Here is a 25,807-nt window from a genome sequence, read left to right on the forward strand (position 1 = left end):
GAGTCACAACGTTATGACTTAAACACTTGAAAGCAAGTCCCCTAAGACCTGTTTCCTCACGAACAGAACGGAAGAAAAAAAAATCACACCCGTTTTGTATAACTTTGGTGTACGTGCCAGCTAAGAAAGGTGTGCTCTCAGCTTGTCAACAACAGCTGGGACACCAGCCCACCTAAACTTCTCCCAACACACCGCCAGGGGTCAGCGAGTGAACCTCCAGAGCACAGAGTTCAGTTCCTAGAGAAGCCGCTGGCGTCACTTCCGCTCACGGTCTAAAACTGCGCCTGCGCACTGCGCCTCTTCCTCTCCGTGCTTGGCTTAGGTTCCGGTGACATGGTGAGTGTCTGCGTTACTGCTTTGGAAGTCGCTATCCATTTGCATCTGCCGTTCTCTCTGGTTTTCCGCGCTCACCCGCCTGGGGCAGCCTCTGCTGTCCTCTGTGCCGTCGGCTGTCGGGGTCCTCGCCGCGTCCGGAGCTGCGGAGGCCGCGACTGGAGCCCCGGAGGCCGTGCGGCGGGGCTCGGCCCAGCTCGGCGGTGAATGCGCGGCGCGCTGCGGAACCCTACTCGCCCCGTGCACGCTGCTCTTGCGGGTTGAATTTGGGGAAAACTCGGCCCTAGCATGATCTGCGCGCAGCGGTGTGTGCGTGCACGGACTTCTTTCCCCTCGCTAAGTGTCGCTGTCATTTCCTCTGCCCACAGGCTAAACGCACCAAGAAGGTCGGGATCGTCGGAAAATACGGGACCCGCTATGGTGCCTCCCTCCGGAAAATGGTGAAGAAAATTGAAATCAGCCAGCACGCCAAGTACACGTGCTCCTTCTGTGGCAAGGTACGTTGGCCTCGGGAGGGGAGGATTGCTTGTCACCCAAGGTGATTGTAAGCGGTGGGCCGGTATAAGTTAGGGGGTTTGGGGTTAGTTTTTGCGAAGCATTCCTCGTTTATGTGGAATAACCGAGTGAATGAAGGATAATTGTTGGTTCTGGAGAGGGAAAAGGCGCAAACCTGAACGACTCGGTGGAAAATGACTGTTAATGCATCCATCTATCTAGTCTGTATCTAATGTCCTGCTTGGATTCTTAGGATTTGACTGCTTACCAGAGAAGTTGGCTTTTTTTGTTTACGTAGTGTTTTTTTTTTTTTTTTGGTTTTTCGAGACAGGGTTTCTCGGTGGCCTTGGAGCCTGTCCTGGAACTAGCTCTGTAGACCAGGCTGGTCTACAGAGATCCGCCTGCCTCTGCCTCCCGAGTGCTGGGATTAAAGGCGTGCACCACCACCGCCCGGCTGTTTACGTAGTTTAAGCTCTGAAAACTTTAGAGATTTATGTTTTCGCATATTTCATATCGAGACCTTTTAAATATTTGCAGACCAAGATGAAGAGACGAGCCGTTGGCATCTGGCACTGTGGCTCCTGCATGAAGACAGTGGCTGGTGGGGCCTGGACTTACAAGTGAGTGTGTTTCTTTGTGCTGTGGGAAAGTGTGTGGACCACACAGCCCATGCTCCAGGTCTGGCACATACTGGACTAGTCTTAATATTTATGAATGGAGAATAAATATGATTTAGGGCTCCTTTCGGTTAAAGTTGGAAAGCTCTTAGAAGTGAAAGTTGGCATTTGATTCGTGTATCGTGAATTGTACAGTCTGTGTGGGTCCGTTATTGATATCCTTGTTTGCCCAACCTTGACTGACAAGTTATTTCTTTTTTTTTTTTGAAAATATTTATTATGTATACAATATTGTATCTGCGTGTATGTCTGCAGGCCAGAAGAGGGCACCAGACCTCATTACAGATGGTTGTGAGGCATCATGTGATTGCTGGGAATTGAACTCAGGACCTTTGGAAGAGCAGGCAATGCTCTTAGCCTCTGAGCCATCTCTCCAGCCCCTGACAAGTTATTTCTATAAAATAGTTTCGGAATGAGATTAGTTGGTTTGGGATTGCATAGGAAAATTTGAGGCTGTTTGGGCTGTCACACCTTTATCAACAAGCTTTGAACACTTTAGTGGTCTGGCCCTGACAGGGCTGGATGGTGCTGCAGAGGGAGGTGAAGCGTCTTGTCATTTGCTTGTTCTAGTCTTAGCTCTGCTGGCCCCGAGGTCCCTAGAGTCTGGGTAGTGTGATGTGTGGCTAATGCTGAGAGGCACGGCAAAGGAAGCAAGAGTAGAACAGAATAGAATCTGCTCCAGCTGCTTGACTTGAGAGTGTGTGTCTTGAAACTTGTCGTCTGCCTTTGCTATACTATCTTCAAAGGAAAGTACCTTAAGGTATTTCTAAGATGTCAGGTGTAGAAGGTCGTTAGGATTCTGCAGGTGCCTGAAGTTGTGGTTTTTAAGGTTTGCCGTCAATGCCAGTGTGACTTCTGAGCACTAGTCCTTAGGTCTTGGGAGTCGCTACAACATGGTATTGGTATAATTCTTTCCAGGAGAAAGTCAGACTTGTGTTTCATGTGTTAGCTTGCTTAATTGAGTTGGAACGTTTTCTTTACAGCACGACTTCTGCCGTCACAGTGAAGTCTGCCATCAGAAGACTGAAGGAACTGAAAGACCAGTAAAAGTGCTACCATTTGATACACAAGCCTACTAACTACAATAGTGCACAGCCAACTAAATAAATGGGTTAATTTCCGTAACAGTCTTTGCCTTGTTTGTGGCTAATTATTTTAGCATATGATACATTTTTTTCCCCCATTTGAAAAGAGATTTTTGCTGTTTGGAGGCATTCTTTGTGACCCTGGCTGGTCCTCCTGGGTGCAAGTGTTTGCTGTCACACCTGGCGCAGGATGTTGCTGACGTTGTAAACCTACTGGACAATTTTGTGCGTGGCTCACTCCTTTGGGTGTTTGACTACACATTGTCAGCAAACTGAAACAACTAGAATTTAGTAAAGGTTTTATTTTTGCACAAGGTTCATAAGATTGACTTGAATGTAATATAGATAGAAGAAACATGATAGTAGATAAGTAACAAAAATGATTATTCTCTGACAAATTTAGGGTTTAATCTACTTAGGATTGGTTTTATGGTTAGCTTTGAGGGGAGGTTGGGTTGTCCTGTTCCCCACCAAAGACAGAATTTCTCTGTAGCTTGGACCCTGCCCTGGAATTTGCCCTTTAGACCAGGCTGGTCTCAAGTCACAGAGATCCGCCTGCCTCTGCCTACCGAGTGCTGGGATAAAGGCGTGCGCCACCACCGCCAGATTTACCCATTGTGCTTTTATCAGCCATGTCTACACTCCAGACTCCTTGGGGGCCTCTAAACTGCTTTTTAAAGTTGCTGGAGGCAGTTTTCCATAAGGTGAAGACAACCTTTTCTGGGCTCACTGCTGTGGTCTGTAGCATGCATTTTGTCTCCGGGCATTCTTACTCTAGGCATCAGTTCCCAAATTGGGCTGCAACCCTTTGTGGTTTGCAGATCAGATCCTTATATGCAGTTACGAAGTAGCGACAAAATAATTTTATGATTTGGTAGCATCAGGAAGGTTGAGAACTACTGGTCCAAGGTTATGCAGTCTCCTGCTGCCTCAGCAGTTCGCAGGAGGGCTCAGCTGTTTCTAGACCTATCACAGTAACAGCTTCAATTTCAAGTTGTTTCGCTCACCAGTGTATCCCCAGGCTTAATTACCTCTGCATAAATAACGAGCAGGTTTTGCATTGAGCCTAAGCAGTTCAACTTTGACACACATTCTCATTACCTGGATATATGTATATGTCATTTGTGTGTGAGAAATTGTTCTTTTAGGACTTTCTAGGCATGTGTATCTGTCACCACTGTGTGCTGGTTCCTGAAGACGGCACCAAATCCCCTGGAATTGGAGGTGGTTGCTGGGAACCAAACCTGGATCCTCTGGAAGAAGACTCAGTGGTCCTAACTGCAGGGCCATTTCTCCAGCCCCCAAGGGCTGTAACTTGTAAGTGAGGAAGCTGGCTTTGGATTTGGGTCTTGGCCCCAGAGCAGGATTCTTATTTTATATTGCTTTTGTGACAGCTGAGTAGATGGACAACTGCTAGGGACACCTGGTAGGCTGAAGCAGTGTTTGATAGCTAAGGAAATAGAAGCCACAAGTAAACAGGTGGTAGAGATAAGTTAGGTCATAGCTTTTTAAATTATATTAGCTTGCCTTTTACCCTGCCTCTTTTTGTGTTGAGGATTTCCATTTTACGTTTTACTAATTGTAATCACGAGGTTTTCTGAGCCTTGGGTGCTGTGCAAAGTCATTTGAGGATTACATCCTTTTTAAAAGATTTATTTTGAATATAGTATTCTGCATGCATGCCTGCCAGAAGAGGGCACCAGATCTCAACTACAGATGGGGTGAGCCATCATGTGGGTGGTTGCTGGGTGGTTCCAGGACCTCTGGAAGAGCAATCAATGCTCTTAACCTCTGAGCCATCTCTCCAACCTGAGCATTAGATCCTTAAAAATGAGCAGGGCATGTATTTAGACCAGAGCATTCCACTTGTTTGTTTGGTTTTTTTCCTTGAGATGGTTTCTCTGTAACAGACCTGGCTGTCCTGGAAATCACTTTGTAGACCAGGCTGGCCTTGAACTCAGAGATCTGCCTGACTTTGCCTTCTGATGGCTGGGATTAAAGTCTTGTGCCAGCACTGCCCAGCTTGCCAGGGAAATGTTTATGTGGGTCTAGGTATGAAACATTTACGGATAATTGTAATTTTACCATTTACAAAAAGCAGAAGCAAATGAGATGTTTGTTTTCATGTAAAGAATTAAATCCTAGGTCAAATGAGACAGCTCAGTGGGTAGAAGCTCTTACTGTCAAACCTGAGACGCCCACATGGTAGGATAGAGAATTGACCTCTCCTGGAAGTTATACTTCTGTACATGCCTGCTTGCATGAATGTGTGACTAAGTGTACAACCTTGGCTAGATATTTGGTATATCCATGTAGATGTAGAGCAACTCTCAGAAGTGTCTGACCCCCAGGGTTTCTCTGTAGCTTTGGGGCCTGTACTGGAACTCACTCTTGTAGACCAGGCTGGCCTCAAACTCAAGAGATCTGCTTGCCTCTGCCTCCCGAGTGCTGTGATTAAAGGTGTGTGCCAACATAGGGATCTGGAGTTATTTGAATTATTTGAAAAGATGCTTGCTTGCTACTTACCCCTCATATAATACATCCACAGTGGCATGGAAATACTTCTCTGATCTATAGACTTATCAAACCATATGACTAGTAATAGTAGCATTCCACTCTGGACATACCATGTGAAATTAGACCAGGGACCTTTTGTGAGGTCATTCATTGGACTACAAGCTTAGACACCATCTGATAGCCTCTAAAAAAGACAGTTAAAGCACAAAACCAAGAAAGTATGTCTCACTGAGTTGTATGGAGTCTTGAAACTGCAAAAACTACCATGGCATGCTTAGATTTCTATGGAATATATGCTTTTTTGCCTATTTCTCCCTTCGACTTTTCATTTAGGGAGTTCTTTGACGTTAATGGAAGAGAAAAGCACTGTAATCCGTGCACTGTTGGCATCAGCTGAAAGTGGGTGGAGATAGCTCGGCAAGAGGAGAACCGGCCTTCCAGCTCATGTCCACTGCATGTAGATAGGCCTCGAAGTAGAGATGTGTGTTGACTCAGACAGTGGCTGCTGAGAAGAACGGAAGACTGGATTTAGGAAGGAAGACAAGGCTGTGAAAAGCATGTAGGCATGCTATTAGTACAGAAAGGAAAATATCTGTATCCCATGTGATGCCCAACAGTGAGCTGCTGCAAGGCCATTGCTCCCATTAAAGGACTGTTCTGAGAATGGTCAGCTATTGTACTTAGGGCCCAGGAATAAAACAATCAGCATAGGTAGCGCATGTGTGTGAGCCCCCAGAGTGGCAGTCAGCTGCTCTCACCGTGTCCGGGTGTATCATCTGGCCAAGTGATTGCACTGTGTGCATTATTAAGTATGCCATCTTATTGGTGGACGTGTAGGCAGGTGTGTAATTGTGTCAGTGTTTAAGTGGTTGGTTAGCATGTACAAGGCCCACGGTTCATTCCTTAGCAATGACCCCTTCTCCAAAATATGCTGTGTTTGATCTGTGTTGCAGTATGGATTTGCCATTTGTTTGTTTTTAAGATAGGGTTGTCCTGGAATTCACTCTGTATACCAGGCAGGGATCACAGATTCGCACCACCACTGCCCAGCTTGGATTTGCCTTTCTTAATTGCATTATGTCTACTGAAGGGGCTTATCACTGTGATAGTATACAGTGTCTAAAATGGAGGAATTGCAATGGGCTCACACTCATGAGGGTGGGGGGTGGGGATTGCCTTTACTGTGTGTCCCCTATCTATCCAGATAACTTGTTTGAGAGATTTACTGGTTTTCTGGAGATTCAATGACAGCACCAGCTGGGACTAGATCACTGTGTTTAAGATACTGTTCTACAAGATACAGTAAGTATCTTAAAAATCTGCTAGCATATGGTGCTGTCTACCCACAAACCAGGATACATGAGAAAACAAATGATGGAGGTGGGACCCACCCCACGGAGAATTATACCAACTGACGCATGGCGGCATTTTTGTTTCCCCGGCTTAGAACCTAGCCCCTAAGGAAATGATGCATTTCTTCTACTTTAGCTATATTTAAATTGAAATATTGAGTCTGATTATTTTGGGCTCATTGTACCATCAAACTAACAGCAGAAAAGGTGATCTTTCTAGAGGTTCCACCTTTTGTAGTCTTTTGTGTGTTCTAGATTTGTTGTTCCTTTATCTTCTGGCTTCTCAGTAGGTCCAGCTGTTGGGAGGTGAAAGCAGAAGATGTAGCAGAGAATATTTGCTTCCCTGCTCCTGAGCTGCTCTAAGGAGACTCCCGCACCAGGGGTGTCTTGTGTATCAGTAGTCACTCCTGACTGAGCATTCGCCTGCAGGGATGATGACTGTACGTTGTGGGGTCTTGTGGTTTTGGTTTTTTTTGTTGTTTTTGGTTTTTTGAGACAGGGTTTCTCTGTGTAACAGTTTTGGCTGTCTTGGAACTTGCTTTGTAGACCAGGCTGGCCTCGAACTCACTGAGATCCACCTGCCTCTGCCTCTCAAGTACTGGGATTAAAAATATGTACCACTACACATTGTGATTCTTTTTTAATTATGTGTATGTGGGGTATGTGAGCATGGATGCAGGTGCCCAAGGAGGTCAGAGGTGGGAGATCCCCCTGGAGCTGGGGTTGCAGGCACTTGTAAGCCACCTGATGTGGGTGCTGGAAATTGAACTCAGGTCTTCAGGAAGAGCAGTATGTGCTCTTGAACACTGAGCCACCCAATCCCCTAAATGACAGTTTTTGTAGTTAAGATTTTAACAACACCCACATGGCAGCTCACAGCTAAGTGACACAGGCGCTGTGAAGATGGGCATGTGAGACTGGGAGTTGAATGAAAAAAGATGATGGCTGGAAACCTTGCGTTAATTATAGACTGGTCCATTGCTCGGACTTATTACTAACCAGCCCAATATGAGTGACAAATCTTCACAGTGCCCAAGAGCTTTATCCCACAGCAGAGGTTGGAGAATCAGAAATTCAGTCACTCTCAGTTACATAGCAAGTTTGAGGTCAACCTGGTTGGGCTACATTAGACCCTGTATCAAAAACAATGGCTGGGTGTGGTGCACTCAGGAGGCAGAGGCAGGTGGATCGCTTGAGATCAATGGGAGAGGGCCCAGCCCATGGTGCCATCCTTAGGCTGCTGGTCCTGAGTTCTATAAGAAGGTGGGCTGAGCAAGCCATGGGAAACAAGCCAGTAAGCAGCACTTCTCCATGGCCTCTGCATCAGCTCCTCCCTCCAGGATCCTGTCCTGTTTGAGTTCTTGTCCTGACTTCCTTCACTGATGAACAGCAATGCTGAAGTGTGAGCCAAATAAAAACCCTTTCCTTCCCGATTTGCTTTTTGGTCATGTTTTATCACAGCCATAGAAACCCTAACTAAGACCACCTATTAATGAGTCAAATAACATTGTATATAGAATAAATGCTTAAATTAAAAGCTAAAAATAGGTGAGTGAACCACATAAAGTATAAGGAATTAGATGTAAGTTATGGACTAGAAGGACCACTAAGCACATAGATACAGAGACATTGAAAATAATAAGTTGGGACGATCTCGCTTTCAAATAACACAGTCTCATTAGTGACAAGGAGGGACTGGTACACTGCTAGGCAATTGGAAGCACCTGCATGGTTTTCAGTGTTTCTGAAACACTGAGTAAACTTCAGTGTCTTTGAAGGTGTTCCTGGGAGCAAAGTGAAGACCCAGGAGAACTGCCGGCTGCAGGGGATGGCGATGCCAAAGGGCAAGGCCAGCCAGCCAACTGGGGCAGTTGTAATCTAAAACCAGGTGTGAGTTTTTACTTTTAATTTGCTTTTATCTTTTTGGTGTTTTCAAAACAGGGTCTCTGTTCTGCCCTGGCTGTCCTAGAACTTGCTCTGTAGACCAAGTCCTGCCTCTGCCTCCTAAGTGCTGGGATTAAACGCTTACACCACCATCGTATAGCTTGTGAGCTAATTTCTAAATGTAGCTATCTCTGCCAAATAAAAGCAATTTAAATAAAAATAAAAATATCAAGATGTTTCAGCACTTGAGACATGGCTGTCATGGGATTCCCCAAGGAAACCTTTCTGCATGCTGGGCTAGAGTGACCCCCAGCTTTGTGGCTTTTCACTTTATTTTGTTTCCTATGTTTGTATTAAACATCGAGGCATGCCTAAAAATTGAACAGGGCAGGAAAGACAATAATTATGTGTATACCAGTGTGTCTACTAGTTTGTTTACTGGCTTTGGAAATTACCCCCCAAACAGGTTATGGTGAAGACAGCAATTCTTCTAAGTTTTGAAGATTTATGTGGTGCACTTTGACCTTGGGACCTAGAAAATTTACACAAATTCTTTTGGAATCTATAAATCATAAAAATATTTACTTAGAGATGTTACTCCCTTCAGCAAAGCAGGAAAGTGTGCCATATAGCGACTGCAAGCATCATATGGAACGCTAGGGGGTGCTATAGAGTTAAGAGGAAAAGGGCATAGTGCTCTCGAATTCAGAATAAAGAGGATCGTAAGTTTATGTTCAAAACGGTTAGCAGGTGTAGAGTTACAGGCCAGTAAGTGCCAAGTCCGTTTTAGATTTCCACATGTCAGGATGTAACCAAGTCAATGAATGTAAAGAAATATGCTCAAAGGAGTTAATAATCATAGGCCCCGTGGAACAAATGCTCCACCAACATGCAATTAAGATGAACTTCATTGTGTGTTCTAGAGCTGCTAGTTAAATTCTTCATTTTAAGAATTTAAAAATTATAAAAACTCTTTTGGAGGAAAAATGCACCATAAAATAAATATATCCCAAGGAATAAGCTTTTGTCAGTAGTTTCTCAGATGGAGGTATCTGGGTCTCCGATCCCATTGTTGGGATCATCGGAATGGTTTTCCCTTCGAAAACATCGTACAGGAGGGACTTGAACTGCTTTGCCCTCTGGAGTTTGTAACTACGTAAGCAGAGTGGTGAAGACAGAATGAGAAAAGCTAAGCAAACTCCTGGCCCCCAAAAGGGCACCAAGAGGTTCCAGTGATTCAGGGAGATCCCTGTTTCTGGGTGGAGCTAGTGGTGGGCTCCGTGGGAGTATAGTCTGAAGGGAGCCAATGGGAGGACTGTCTGCTCTGAGACTGTACACCCATGGGGACACGTGAAGGCCAGTGCACGACTGATGTATTAGGGTTACATGTGGGTCTCTTCTGATGGTCTTCTAAGCTCCTTTGGGTTTGTTTGGCTGTCATTGGATTGGGTGGTGCTGTTTGTATATTTGTCCTTTTGGACGATGGTGGTGACTGCATATACGGGCTCCTTGAGTAGTCCAGACTGACCTGGGACTTGAGCCTTGCCTCTCAGCCGTCCTGAGCGCTGAGTTAAAGGCATTTCCACTCCAGCCTGCTCTTGGAAGCCTTTTACCCCCCTACTCCTCCACCAAGCAATTATGCTTTCAACTCACAGCTCAGCTCCGTTCTGCTCATAAGCTGCCACATTTCATTCTCCAGGTCCCGATTAGCTTTGGGGGCGAGGCTTAGAAATACCTAGCATATCCACCGTGCATCACCCAGGCTGTATTCTGTGGGCTTGAGCGAGATAGACCTGCTTAGCAGTCACAGCTACCCAGCTCTGGGTAACTGTGGCTTGCATCACCCAGGCTGTATTCTGCGGGCTTGAGCCAGGTGACTTGTTTAACGCTCACTGCTACCCAGCTCTGGCTAACTGTGCAGGGACACTTTACAGGGCTCCTCATGGACTTGAGCCCTGTGTATCCAGCCCGCCCCACCTGCCGCCATGTCTTCTTTACTCCCTGAGCGTCATCCACGACGGAGCCACATGCTCTGTGCTCCCGTGTATTGTAGCTATTTGGCATCCAATTCCTTTTTTCTGCACTTTCTCTTTTCTGCCTTACTCTAAACTCCCCAAACGGATGAATTCCTTCCCCCATTTTATAGCTGCCACAGACTCTTAGAGAGCTTCGGCGGCGTTCCGCCTAAGGTTTCTCACTTCAAAACGGGCTCACCAAATGGGGAGAGAGTGAACTTCATTCACGAGCTATGTCCTTCAACTTCATCTCCCTGTTTACTAGCTTGGGCATCAGAAAAGCTTTGTTCTCTTTTTGTAGATGAAGAGACATAGTGGCGTGTGGTGAGGGATTTTGTTGACTGGAGGTCAATCTAAGCAAGTGATGAGGACAGAAGATTAAAAGATTACAATAGGATGGAGAGAAAGTGCAGCTACCATGACATGCTGTTAATGACCTGCCAGTGGGGTTCTGCTGATTAACCCAGGGCCAAGTACATTCTGTACCTCAAGCTAAGAGCGCACGAAGGGAGTACAGGTTGTGAACAGCAGGGGGAGCCCTTGCTAAGCCTTGGGAGGCTCACACGCATGAGCGTGCTTTCCCCTGGTGATCCTTGACTGTCAGCGTCTTCCTCTCACTCTTATCTCAGTGCACACATCTTACTTCCCTGATGAAAAGTGACCACAGCACACCAACAGCCCTGCTGCCTCCCAAAAGCCAGTGAGATTGCTGCCTTTCCTCCTCATGACCTGAGGCTCGCAAAGCCCAGGAACCGAATGACTGAGCAGCCTAAGTCAGCTGTGTACAAAGAGAGGTGCGAGGATTCCAGTTTCTAGAGCTTTGGGATTCCAAATGCAGCCTTCCTTCTCACGCCGGTCCCTGTTGCGCCTTTGTATCCCTTACGGATTTCTACCCATTCTGCATGTGCAAGTGGGGTTTGAAAACTACTTTCTTGGGCTGGAAAGATGGTTTGGAGACTGAGCACTGGCTGCTCTTCCAAAGGACATGGCGGTTCATAATGGTCTGTGACATCCAGGTGGCCCGACGTTCTTTTTTAGCCTCCACGGGCATTGCACACATGTAGTGTACTTAGCTACATGCAAAACTCTCCCACATAAAATTAAAAATACATCTTTAAAAAAGACCTTCTCAGAGTAATATACCAGGTTCATTTTGTAGAAACACAATGCTTTGACTCAAAGGCAACGCCCCACACCTAGCAGGCCTGGGAGGGAGGACTGTGGAGGCTTTAAAACCTCCCATTTCTGTTCAACCCCCTTCCATATTTATAAACAGCTACCATAACCTCATGCCCAAAGCATATCACACACGCAGCTTTGATGCCCTCCGCGTGTGATGCCTTCTCTCCTTCCCTGTGCATATAGCACACAACATGTGACTTCTCCCTCTGTGGGTAGTGGGTAGGGCGACACTGTGCTTGGTGGCCCTTAAACACAAGGAACTCCAACTCAAAATCCTAAGCTGTTACAGAAGAAAATGAAGGCCCCGTCTCCGTCTCTATGCCCTCCTTCTCTGGACCCCCACTGTGCAGCTCGGCATGAGACCAAGTCTTCAGGGGGGCTCAGCAAAGACTTGGTGACAAGCTGATTGATGGATTCCCCGCCTCTGGCCTGCCTTCTTGCCCGTTCCTGCAGGCTCTGGCCCTGGTCCACTGTCCAGCTGCCTGGGGGTCTGCTATTCTTTGTTGAGTCAGCACCAATGAGTCAAGGCCAAGATCAGCTGGGAGCTGGGCTGGGAGGGATGGGGTGGGAGACTAAGGGGAGACTGGGAAGAGCAGAAGAAGCTTGTGGCTCAGAGGAAGGCATGCTAGTGAGTCATGAGCGGAGAGCACTGGGGGGTATATAGTCAGAAAACACGGGCAAAGGGCTTCAGTGGTAACGGGACCTCTGACCTGTGGTGTGAAGGGAACACTTTCTTGTAGGAAAACTCAGAAGTTTGCTCAAATTCATGTTAAGGGTCCTAAAAATTCTCAGTCGTGTCTCATGCTTCAACCCCACTGTTTTCTGTAATTGTTTTTATTGAGCTATATATTTTTCTCTGCTCCCCTCCCTCCCCCACTCCCCTTCTACCCTCTCCCATGATCCCCATGCTCCTGATTTACTCAGGAGATCTTGTCTTTTTCTCCTTTCCATGTAGATTAGATTCATTTATGTCTCTCTTAGGGTCCTCTCTTTATTGTCTAGGTTCTCTGGGATTGTAAATTGTAGACTGGCTTTTTTTCTTTATGTTTAAAAGTCACTTATGAGTGAGTACATGTGATATTAGTCTCTCTGGGTCTGAGTCACCTCACTCAATATGACGATTTCTAGCTCCATCCATTTGCCTGCACTTTCAAGATGTCATTATTTTTTTACTGCTGTGTAGTACTCCATTGTGTAAATGGTAAAAGGCTGGATGCCCATTTCAACAACCACCCATCCGTCATCAATAATTCTCAGCCTTTGAAGTTATTTTCAGTATCAAAGTATCTGCGGCATCCTTGAGCAGTGTCCTTCCCTGCCCATGTCTGTTTCCTGGGTTATCGCATGAACTTAATAATAATCTTCATCTTGTTGCCTTTATGAGGGTAAATGCGATGATTTTCAAAAGTCCTGAGCTTGATTCATAAGTATTCATTACTGTTTGGCATTTTTATTATTATATTATTATCTTATTCATTTTTTAAAAATATTTATTTATTTACTTATTATGTATACAATATTCTGTTTGTGTGTATGCCTGCAGGCCAGAAGAGGGCACCAGACCTCATTACAGATGGTTGTGAGCCACCATGTGGTTGCTGGGAATTGAACTCAGGACCTTTGGAAGAGCAGGCAATGCTCTTAACCTCTGAGCCATCTCTCCAGCCCTTATCTTATTCATTTTATAGGCTCCAAACTGAGTCCCAAAGAGGACACACACACACACACACACACACACACGTTACCAAGCCAACATAGTTGAGTATAAGTAGTCTTTTTTTTTTTTTCATTCATTGAACATAATTGGTCATGTGGGCATCTGAGCACAAACCAAGAAAGGCCTGATTACATCTTGGTAACAGTTTTCGAATGTCTATTGCCCACATTCTGTGTCCGTATGGTTAGATGTAGGCTCTATTATCATTGTCTTCATGATGTCAGCAGATGACATACACAACTGACTATTTATTTATTTTTGGTTTTTTGAAACAGGGCTTCTCTTTGTAGCTTTGGAGCCTGTCCTGGCACTCGCTTTGTAGAGCAGGCTGGCCTCGAACTCACAAAGACCCACTTGCCTCTGCTTCCCAAGTGCTAGGATTAAAGGTGTGCGCCACCCCCGCCCTGCTCCACAACTGACTCTTAGAGTAACTCAGATCACTGCTGCCCACCCGTCCAACATGGCTGTGAGTGCCACAATGTGGCTGAACACGGTTTTCTTACAAGGAGGTAGAATAATATAGTATAATTTATAACAGTCTGCTGCATCAGCAACGATGACTTTGCGTGAGACACAAGCCCAAGATGTCGACATCAGTATGAAGAACTAAATATCCCTTCTACAACATTGAAAGAACATCTCTGATGCCCACTTCTTGTAATGATTTCTCAAATGCTCTAAACTAAAGTAAGAGTTCCTACTCAGAGAAAATCAGCTTCGCAGCTCTATGGCTCGTCTTAGGAGTGAGAAGCACTCACACACTACAGAGCGCTCACCTTCTGTCTCAGAGAGCCTCCCACTCACCTTATGCTAGTCCAGTCTCCTTGTGCACTCTGCTAATTTCGTGATAACCTATGATCTAGAGCAATAGTGAAAATGACAGAGCCGATGTAAGATGAGTGTGTCCGTAAGCGGGGCAGCCACAAAGAAGGGTCACTGGTGGCTTCAAGAACCACGATTAGAAGGTGGTCCCAGTCTTCTCACAGTTCTTACTTATTAGTGCTGTCTTTGCTGCATGTTGGGTTCTGACAATGTGCATCCTTAATTAAGGATTGGGTTTCTCTTTGAGACCAAAAGAACACACGAGTCTCACAGAAAGCTTATTTGTAGTGTGGATTTGGAGATCAAAAACTCCAGTGTGGGACTCCGAAGGTTTAAAAAGGAGCCTGTGAGATGTTCTTACAATCACATTCCGAATTTTCGTGTCAGTACTCAAAAGTAGCCATGAGATTGATGCTTGTGAAGAGGATTCAGAGGAGTCAGAAAGCGTGTATTGAACAAAGAAACACAATGGAGTAAAAAATATTTGTGTTACCTGTGAGTCAGGGCCAATGCCCTTTTGTGTGGTGCAAAGGTCGAAGAACTCGACACTTCTTTTTCAAGGCTGGTATTGACTTCAGTTCAGGACAATTGCTCCAAGCCTATTTTATAATGGTAACAGTGTGTGTGTGTGTCTGTGTGTCTGTGTGTGCATACATGTGCAGACACGTGGATGTATTGCCTTTTATCCCTTTCATCTCTTCCAATAAAATAATTTAATGTCAGAATCTGTTTATGAAAAACAGCCAACTAGGGATAAAAATGATTAGTGAGTGAACGATAATGACATCTCTCTGTTGCCTTAATGATTACAAAGAACCCGGATTGTCTCATTTGATCTTCACGTGATGCTGTGGGGATAGATCTTCTTACAGGTTAACCTCAGTTTGCAGTTAGGGAATAGGGAGGAGAATTAGACAAACCGCCCAAGGTCATGCAAGGTAGATCATAAGCCACTACTGAGAAATGATGTACCGCTTCAAAAAATCCACCTTCGAGGGGTCAGGACCATGATGGGGAAACCCACAGAATCAGCTGATCTGAGCTAGTGGGAGCTCACTGACTCCAGACTGACAACTGGGGAACATGCATAGGACCAGACTAGGGTCCCTGAGTGCAGGTGACAACGGTGTGGCTTGGGCAGTATATGGCGTCCTGGCAGTGGGGCCAGGATCTAACTCTAATGCATGAACTGACTTTGTGGAGCCCATTCTCTGTGGAGAGATACCTTGCTCAGCCTAGGCATGGGGCGGAGGGGGGCTTTGGTTCTGCCTCAACAAGATGATGGGACAGACTTAGTTGACTTCCAGGGGAGGCCTCACCCGTTCTGAGGAGTGGGTGGAGGGTGGGGGGAAGCATGAGGAAAGGAGGAAGGGGGAACTGGGATCAGTATGTGAAAATAAATACATAGAAAATCCACCTTTGGGACTGGTATTTTGAATAAAAAATGTCCCTTGCAGGCTCAGGCACTTGAACACTTGGTCCCTAGTTGGTTGCACTGTTTGGAGAGATTATGGGAAGGTGAAGCCTTGTTTCATCACTGGGGCTGGGCTTGGAGAGTTTAAAGCTTTGCCCCACCTCTAGTTCACTCTCTGCTTGGTGTTTGCAGCTAAGGACGTGAACCACAGCATTTGTTAAACGCTCCTCGCAGTGACCACTGACAAACTTCTTCACTCCTATTACGCTCAGCTCCCTCCTTGGCTGAATGGGAGAGGAAGCCTGTTGCCACCCTCCACACCACAGGGCTGCTGTGAGACCTTAGGAATGTGTTCTGCTAAGTTAGTGCCGGCTACTCCACACGGACATCCCACGGGTGTGTGTGTGGAATCATAGTGGAGGCACAGGATGCTTGAGGACAGCTTGAGTTCAGTTGAAGACTTCTGTCTTATTCTGTGGTGAGCATGAGCACGGGGTATCACCTCACCTGTCACAACAACCGGAAGACAACTAAGGGGCTGGGCTGATGGCTTATTAGGCTAAAGTGCGGGAAAGTGTGAGGACCCGAGTTCAAATACCATGAGACCACATAGCCAGGCATGTGAGAAGTGTTAACTGAACTCAAACATGGTAGGGAGGGAGATGTATTGGGGGTTCAGGATGGATTACGATTATTAGGGTTATATATGAAGATACATTGCATACATAGACATGTATGAAATTGTCAAAGAATATATATGTACATATATATATGTGTGTGTGTGTGTGTGTGTGTGTGTGTGTATGTATGTATGTATGTATGTATATTGCACATATTGTTCTTTGGAATCCCTGGAACTGGATTTGGGTCTTTACTCTCAAAGCCTGCCTGCAGTGACGTACTTCCTCCAGCAAGGCTGAACCTCCCAATAACCACTCCAAACAGTGCCACCAACTAGGGAAAATGTTCAAGTGTCTGGACCTGTAGGAGAGTCTCTGGAAGCTCACAGCCCAGATACCTTGACTGTATATTCAGTAGAAAAGTAACAGACCCTGTCTGAAACACAAGGAGGAAAATGAGAACTGATGCCGAAGACTTTTTTTTTCTTTTTCTTGAGACTGGGTTTCTCTGTAGATTTGGAACCTGTCCTGGAACTCGCTCTGTAGACCAGGCTGGCCCTGAACTCACAGAGATCTACCTACTCTGCCTCCCGAGGGCTGGGTTTAAAGGTGTGTGCCACCACCACTGCTTGGCCCAAGGCTGTCTTCTGACCTCCATATCCACGTCATACTCACATACATGAATGCAAGGACACGCACAAGCACACAGACACGCACACAGTGCACACACAAGGCATTGAGCCTGGCAGGAACTAATTGCCTAAACAAATACCATTAATGAATGACGCACTGGCCCTAGACACACCATGGACAGATAGCTCCACATCTGGTTGGGTGACTCTGCTCCCTTTGTGCTTTCTGAGGTGGGAGGGTGTGGTGGTCACGCAGCTGTGAGTGCTCTTCCCTATCCTGTAAAACAGACTGCGATTTGCGAGACTGTTTGGGTCTCTACAGGGAAAGAGAAGAGGTGACCATGAGCCCTCTGGCTGCTTCAAGCCTCAACTCGCTTCATCCACTGGTATAATCCCGACTTCAGCCCATGTCTACCTATCCGGCTCGACTTCAAAGGCGGTAAGAAGGCAGCCATAGGAAAGATGCTGTGCTGTGCTCTTCAGAGCACAGTCTGCGTCCACATCAGCCTGGCCCTCTGTAGTTTTCATTCTTTTTGGATCATGCCAGGGGTAGCTTCTAAGAAGCACACCCACACACACACCATTTATTTTCTTGATAGTGGTTCTCTGGGGAGCTCTTGAACAGAGTTTGTATAGAGCCTTGGCGGTTACTGGCCGGTAGGAGTTGCTGAAAGGGGGAAGGGGCAGTGAGTTATCTCAGGGTCTGAGAGCAGGGGAGACTTGGTTTCCTGTCATCCTCATCACTAGCATTTGTCCCGTGGGGTAGACATTGTTCTTGACAGCGCTAGGGTGTGTGTGTGTGTGTGTGTGTGTGTGTGTGTGTGTGTGTGGCAGGGGACGCATGTCTCCATTCCCTGATGGTCTCTGCAGGTGCCTTGTTTGGGAAGGTGGAGTATATGTCTGGTGCCTCCGTTGTCATTGCCCACAGTACCTGCTTCTTAGGAGCCTTTCCCAGATCCAGAAACCCAAGTCTCCAGGAAAGAAGATACCAGAAGAAAACCATGAGATCAAAGTGGATACATGCTGAGCTAAAACTTCTCCATTAATTATTACTTTAAGCATCTATATTTTTTTTCTGTGTATCTTTTGACTGAGGTTTTCAGATTTTTCAGAAATCACAAGGAACAAATAAACATCCAAGAATTTTAAGCAACTCTAAACTCGGGGTTTTTGTTGTTGTTGTTGTTGAGATAGGGTCCTGCTTGTAGTATAGGCTGGCCTGGACCTCACAGTCTTTCTGTTCATCTTTAGTTGGGTTCACAAGTGTCTACAGCTACCCCTGGGTAGAAACCATATATTTCACGAGTTACTGGTAGCCAAACTTGAAGAGCAGCATTAGAACTACGCCGTAGAGACTGTGTGGACAAGGCTTGTGTCTGTCTGTGGATGTGTGCAGGTGAGTGCAGGTACCCACGAAGGCCAGAGGTGTTGGATCCCCTGGAGCTGGTGTTGAGTTACCTGACATGAGTACTAGGAACAAAACTTTGTCCATCACAAGAGCAGTATGCGCTCTTAACCACTGATCTATCTCAGCACCCCTAATATGGCTGCATTTAGATGTGTTTGCCGTATTGTAAAGCCTGCGGGAAAACAACTGCTAAAGCCCGCAAAGGTCTTCCCAGCCCTGCCCACGGGCCGAAGCTTTCTCTTCTGTGACATTATTAACCTAGAAACCCCACTTCTTCTTGACTGTGCATAGTTAATCTTCATCTGCCCTCCCTTTCCTCCCCTGTTACTTCTGGGGTCTATTTATTTTGTGTATACTTGCATAAAGCAGTACATGAGGGTCTGTTTTGAGAACGGGGTCCAAAATGACTAAATTTATCTATGTGTCACATACACCTTATACCCCCCTCAAAATGACTAAATTTATCTTTATGTCACATACACCTTATACCCCAACTCAAAAAGAGTTTTGTTGTTGTTTTTCAAGACAGGATTGCCCTGGCTGTCCTGGAACTCACTTTGTAAATCAGGCTGGCTTTAAACTCACAGAGATCTACCTCCCTCTGCCTCCCGAGTGAGTGCTGGGGTTAAAGGCATGTGCTACCATTGCGCAGCTTTTTTTTTTTTTTTTTTTTTTTATTTATTTATTTTTTTATTTATTTATTTATTTATTATGTATACAATATTCTTTCTGTGTGTATGCCTGAAGGCCAGAAGAGGGCACCAGACCTCATTATAAGCCACCATGTGGTTGCTGGGAATCGAACTCAGGACCTTTGGAAGAGCAGGCAATGCTCTTAACCGCTGAGCCATCTCTCCAGCCCATTGCGCAGCTTTTTTAAAAATTAATTTATTTATATTTTATATATGAGTGGTGTACATATACATCTGCATGCCAGAAGAGGGCATCAGGTCTTACTACAGATTAAAGCATCTGTGGATGCTGAGAATTGAACTCAGGACATCTGGAAGAGCAGCCAATGCTCTTAAGCACTAAGCCACTCTTTTCTCCAGCCCCAAAGGGAATCTTTTTTTTTCTTTTCTTTTTTGGTTTTTTGAGACAGGGTTTCTCTGTAGCTTTGGAGCCTGTCCTGGAACTAGCTCTTGTAGACCAGGCTGGTCTCGAACTTCCAGAGATCCGCCTGCCTCTGCCTCCCGAGTGCTGGGATTAAAGGCGTGTGCCATCACCGCCAGGTCAGACATTTTTCTTTTGAGTTTACTTTTATTTCAGTTGGCTTTACATTTTTGAGCAATTTTAGATAAAAGAGATTTTCAGCAGAGAGTACACCAAGTTCTCCTATGTCCGCTCATCTGTATAGCGTTCCATTGTTAACCTCTTACAGCAGTACACTGTATTTGTCAAAATTAATGAATCAGTGTTGCTATATCATTATGTGATAAAAACCCATAGTTTGCTCATATTTCCTTAGTTTTTCCCAATGTCCCTTTCTGCTCATGGGCCCCATCTGTTAGTAAGTGTCACATAGACACAGGTGAAAGCACAGCAAGCACAATTAACTGGATTTCTGCCCTGGAAAAAGACAGTAAAATATGTTTCTTCCAGCAAAGGCTAGTGTTAAAGTATCAAAGAGCTACATATTATTTTTTTTCTGGCTTCAAATTTTGTCTTTTTACATGTGTCTCCCATCCAGGAAGCCATGTTACATTTTTTTGCCATGCCCCCTCAGGCTCTTCTCAGACCCAACAGTTCCTTGGGCTTCCCTTGTTTTGACAACAGTAGGGATAGAGAGGAAAAACTGAGCGTGTTCTCCTACCACTTGCTCACAACACAAATCACTTTGGTGACCCCCAGTCTATGACACGTCTCCCCACCAGTGGGTAAGCAATGAAGCCTGCAGCAGACATCAGCTGCATCCGACAGCCCAGGTAACTTATAACCATTCCTCCAGGAGCCGGTCAGCCCTCAGGGGCCGAGGTCTCAAACAGCTCACAGGACTCGGAGGTACGCTTACTTATGCAGCGTTCAGAGGAAAAGGTGTTTGGGAGAGGTGGAAGAGACGGGACAGCTCCGTTTGTGGGGTGTACAACCCTCCAGGTTCCTCTGCATGTTTAACTATTGCCACGTTTTCTAAATCCTGCCCTTTGAGTTTGTGGCGCCATCACTGAGTAAGTATGATCGAAGCAGGAACTACCCTGGAGAAATGTGATTGGAAACAGGGAGGCCCCAACAGCACTGCCTGTACCGAGAGTCCTTGGCGCCTTGCTGCGCTTGTCCCACACAGCTAGACCCTTTCTGAATCGCCGTCTTCTGGTCTACCATCAAACACAGTGGGCCAGATCATTTCTCTGGTGACGCCTTTGAGATAGGGGGCAAAGATTAGGGTTCCCTGCTTGGGCAGAAAAATCCTAGTTTCTCTAGCTTTTTTTAAAGAGGGAGTTATGATCTAAGAACCACAGAATAAAATATATACCAAAAATGACTTGGTAATTTTGAGGATTTAAAAAAGTACTTCTTCACTTTCTGGCACTACAAATGTTCCAAGTCATCTGTATACTATGTATGAGGCCTACTAGGATCAAATGGCTTTACAAGAATCCCTTGTTTTGTTAGTAGTTTTCAAAAGAGAGATCTGAGTTGCTACTGGGATGTCAAATTACATTTTATTTTATTTACCCTGGTTTAAAAAAAAACAGAAGCTCAGGGCTGGAGAGATGGCTCAGAGGTTAAAAGCACTGACTGCTCTTCCAGAGGTCCTGAGTTCAATTCCCAGCAACCACATGGTGGCTCACAGCCATCTGTAATGACATCTGGTGCCCTTTTCTGGCCAGCAAGTATATAAACAGACAGAACACTGTATACATAATAAATAAATAAATATTAAAAAAAAACCTAGAAGCTCGCTGGGCGGTGGTGGTATGCACACATTTAATCCTAGCACTTGGGAGGCAGAGGCAGGCAGATCTCAATGTGAGACAGCCTGATCTGCAAAGTGAGCTCCAGGACAGCCAAGGCTACACAGAGAAACCCTGTCTCAAAAAACCAAAACCAAACCAAAAAGCCAACTCCTCCCAAAAAGCAACCAAAATACAAAACAAAACAACAGAAACCTCCCAAAACAACAAAACAAAACCCCAGAATCCCATATAGCTCTAGCTGGCCTTGAACTAATATTACATAGCTGTAGCTGGCATTGAATCCCAAGTGTTGGGGTTACAGGTGTGTCAATTAGATTTTGAATTTCCTGACAGCACTCAGGATACCCATATTTCCTGGCACTCCTTAACTTCCTGATAATTCCTACCAAAACTAACTGTTGGCCTCATTGGGGTCCCTAAAAGGTGGTCTAGTTTTTGAATCTTTGCCTGTAACATTGTGTAAATCCTTCTCATTTTTAAGGCCTGGTCACAGCCATCCCCAAGTTTTGATGGTCTTTCCCCAAGAGTTTCTGCAGACTCAAATGTAGTCAAAGTCTAAACAGAAACCTGAGTGTCAGAATTTGACACACATAAAGTAGGAAGGGGACCATCACTTCTACATGAATCTTCATCTTTCCTTAAAATACCTCGCTTAGTGGTTTGGACCCCTAGGGACCAGCTATTGGGTTCTCTTAGGGCTTCTCTGTGTTTATGGTTCTGGTGAGAATGTCTTGTGTGCTGAGCTTTGTGATTCAGGGCTGGAACTGAACACGACTCCTGTGCCTGAGCATAGCACGCGTGAACAAGTACGCAGGGGAGCAGCGAACACTGCTGTGACCCGTGCTCCATCGGCATGCTGCCCAGCCACACTCACTGTGCCTTTACAGTAGGGAAACTGAGACCCAGGGAAGAAAAGAAAATCACCCGGATGAGGAGACCTAACTTGACATTAGTACGCCACGACAGACTGCAAAGCAGCAATACTGAGACTTGGCCTCACTGTCACAATAACCAGGAAAACCACAGACTGTGTACCCTGTGGGGCACCAATCAGAAGTGAGACAAACAAGTACTAGATGCTCCAGAACATTGAGAATAGCTTACCTAACTTGTATAAAGGTTGCCAGTTTCCTTACAGCAACGCCAGTAACAATCTGTTTGACAAGACTCCTGTTACCCCACTCCTGCCCAATTAGGAGTTCAACCCCCATCTGAATCCAGAATTCCCCTACTCCCATCCTTTACTCCTTAAAATCCCTGCCATAGCTGAGCTCAGTGCTCTCCTTGCTCCAACTGCTGTGCTGGAATGGATGGAGAGCCCAAGCTCAAGCTTGCAATAAAGACTCATACTTTTGCATATGAACTCAGACTCCTGGTGGTCTCTGGGGGACTCAGGATGTGGGCATATCACAGGAGATATATATGGCTCATAGAGAGTGTTGGTTCTAGAAGAATGTTTTTGTTGCTGGCTCAGTATTCTTTCTGCTGCTGCTGTGGAAGGGCTAACATGAAGAAAATATATTCTTCTTTTCCTTTGCAAACTATCTTAGCTTGTCTACCCACACCGGCACCTAGCGGCATTATGGTAGAAGACACAGCCACCGGTGAACCAGCATTGAAAGCCTTGTTGCACTCTTAACAGCCATTTGGTTCCACATAACTTTCCAGTCTCTATTTTCTTTTCTTTTGTTCGAAATGGGGTTTCTCTGTGTAACAGTCCTAGCTGTCCTGACACTAGCTCTTGTAGACCAGGATGGCCTCCAACACACAGAGGTCCGCCTGCCTCTGTCTCCTGAGTGCTGGGAATAAAGGCGTGCGCCACCACCCACCGGCTTTGAATCTCCATTTTCTTATCTGTAAAATGGACCTAGGATGCTTGGGCCACAGCTGTGCTTTGTGGAAATCAAGGCATCAGGAGTCTGTTGAATCTGAACCAGGACTCAGCATCTGTTTGGGGACCTGACTTGCCTGGAGTCATCAGGTAGCTCCTGAAACAACTTAAGAAGGCTACCTTTGCTCTCACTTCATTTGTCTCTCTGCAGAGCCGGACATGCGCAGATCGCCAAAAGCCCTTACAAGAAGAAAGAATGCCCCAAAGAATGGAGTCTGCTGACAGGCAGTGGAGGGGTCTAAGGTGTTACACAATCAATAGCGAACATATTCACATGAGGAAGGCCAGCTTGGGGTAGGTGTGCACATCAAAAGACCTTAGCCAACCTTTCACTTTCCATATGAGGACTACAGTGGGGAGGGATCTGCTGAGGTGGGGCTCTGCCAACGGTCAGGGTGGAGGCAGGAGACAGGAGGCAGGATTCAGGGCCTGGAGGTCCTGTACTTTCATCATCTCCAGCTTTGCCTGTCCCTGCCTGGGGCCCAGGCATGTCCACAGCTGAACAAGATGTGGCAAGAAAACATGAATCAAGGGGCAAAGGAATTCGTGAAGCTAAGCTGGCTTCTGGCTCCAAATCCCTTTGCCGTTGCTCCTAGGCTTGCTCTGGCCTGTCGTACCTCCTTTCCCAGAGGCCGGTGGTTTCCCCCGGCAAGGCCTTCAGAACCCCCTTGGGAGCCAGGGACAGCAAAAAATTAGAGATGGGTCAGCACGCATACAGAAAGTCAGAGTCCCCATGCCAAGGCTTACTGCAGTGGGGATGTGTGCCCTTCTAGAAGCGCACATTCTGTGGAAGTGGAAGCTTTTTTTGAAGTGAGACAAGCTTGTGAAGACGGCCTGTCTGTCTGTCTGTAAGGGTTGGTATGGCATACAGCAAATGGTATCAAGTCTTTTGTCCAGAATTCAGGTTCCAGGCTCGGAGGGCATGCTTTCTCTTCTGCAGACGTCCTAGCTTGTCTCCCACAGCACAGAGGCAGGTGGCAAGGCATAGATGAACAAATGGGGCTGTGTCCTAATAGAAGTTTATCAGCACTAAGATAATTTCATCCAATTTTATGTGATATGAAATTCTTTTCAACTATTGAAAATGTAAAATGCATTTTAGTTTAAGACCACGCTAAACATGGGCCTTGGCCAGACAGCAGAAGGTAGTGTGCCTGTCCCTAGCTTAAAGTTGGGAGCCAGGTGGATCTGGGCTCACACTTCAGCTCTGATACAAACTTGGCATGTGACCTTTGATGGGTGCCTTCCTCTCACTGTTCCTCACTTTTGCTATATACACTGGGACAACTGTGTCTACTTTAAAGGATTTAGTATACCATAACAGAGAGTAAATGATCTTGGCTCTGACTGTTTGAAGTTTATAAAGACAGCAACCACAGGCTTTTAACAAAACCTGGGTTTCCTGCTCTTTGCTACAGAGGACTCTCCTTCCTTCCTTCCTTCCTTCCTTCCTTCCTTCCTTCCTTCCTTCCTTCCTTCCTTCCTTTTCTCTCTCTTCTTTCCTTCCTTCCTTCCTTCCTTCCTTCCTTCCTTCCTTTCCTCTTTCTTTCCTTCCTTCCTTCCTTCCTTCCTTCCTTCCTTCCTTCCTTCCTTCCTTCCTCTTTTACTTTCTTTTTTTCTTTCTTTCTCTCTTTTATTTGTTTATTTCGATTTTTTTTTTGAGGCAGGGTTTCTCTGTGTAGCCCTGACTGTCCTGGAGCTTTCTTTGTAGACTACAATGGCCTCAAACTCAGAGATCCAGCTGCCTCTTTCTCCCGAGTTCTGGGATTAAAGGTATGTGCCACTACACCTCTCTCTCTCTCTTTTTTTTAAAACTTTTGATTGCCTCAGATTAATGCACCTACCTTGACTTTGTGCTGTGACTTTGAGTTTGTCCTCCAGTGCAGCAAATGAAAGGTGGACTTACCATGGTCCTTGCTCACAGATGGGCATCCCCTTAGGAAGGGCGAGAAGATGGGATCGAAACCACGTGAATCAAAACGGCACGTGGAATAAGATCTCCAAAGGAGGCAGTCGTGACATGCAGTTTGACAGTGCTAACGCAGATGGTACCCTTGTCTATATAGATGCTGTCCAAGGATATCTGGAGCATGGGGGTGCTTTGTGGCTTGAGGACAAGAGCAGTGATGAAGGCATCTGGAGCATGTCACACCTGTAACCAGCCTGTACCTGGTACTCAGCATCTGTTCCAGAATATAATGTCCAGTTTCACCCTTATGAGCTTCGCACAAGGGATCATCATGATTCCACTTTGGTAAGCTGGAAATGGAGACAGGGAGTTGCCGGGGGTGGTGGTGGTGGTGGTGGTGGCAATCAACAAACACACCTTTATGAACAGAAGACAGATCTTAGCCTGGCCAACACACGAGCCAGAAATTTACCTCCCTCCAATGTGATCCTTGAACTTGGAGGGTTCCTTCTGGACCTGATAGCTGGGGAGGCTTCAGAGGACCCTGGAGCTAGGGGTACAGGATTCAGCAATCAGCCAATGTCACTTGATGGGCATGTGGAATGTGCTGGGCATGCGTGGGAAGCCCTTTGGCCCAGGCATAGGTTATGATCCACATAGCTGCCCCCTTGATCCCAGACTTCTGTGTATCTGAATTCAGGCAGAAACTAGAAGAGAGGCAGGTCCGAGGGCTTTACCAGACACACATAAATAGGAGTGCTCTTATAACAAAGTAAGTCCGCCTCACTTTGAAGGAATTTTCTGTACAGGGTCAGATCCGCCAAATCTGCGTTTATGTTCTTCATTCCTTCCGTACATCTCGATGCAACTTTCATGGTATGTACTAAGGCAGAGTGGCAGGAGAGTGGGAACGGGGCTGGGCACAGCCCCGTTCCCATC

At 45.9% G+C, this 25,807-nt stretch overlaps 1 protein-coding gene across 1 annotated transcript; it reads left to right on the forward strand.

Moving 5' to 3' along the window:
• Positions 1–252: 252 nt before the first annotated feature.
• Rpl37a (ribosomal protein L37a) lies at positions 253–2,635 on the forward strand. Its single transcript, XM_075951811.1, has 4 exons — positions 253–336; positions 702–830; positions 1,366–1,448; positions 2,489–2,635. The coding sequence occupies exons 1-4, from the start codon at positions 334–336 to the stop codon at positions 2,550–2,552; spliced, it is 279 nt and encodes a 92-aa protein (XP_075807926.1). The 5' UTR covers positions 253–333; the 3' UTR covers positions 2,553–2,635.
• The last annotated feature ends 23,172 nt before the right edge of the window (positions 2,636–25,807 follow it).

This window comes from Microtus pennsylvanicus, chromosome 17 (assembly GCF_037038515.1).
Source record: "Microtus pennsylvanicus isolate mMicPen1 chromosome 17, mMicPen1.hap1, whole genome shotgun sequence".
Taxonomy (NCBI): domain Eukaryota; kingdom Metazoa; phylum Chordata; class Mammalia; order Rodentia; family Cricetidae; genus Microtus; species Microtus pennsylvanicus.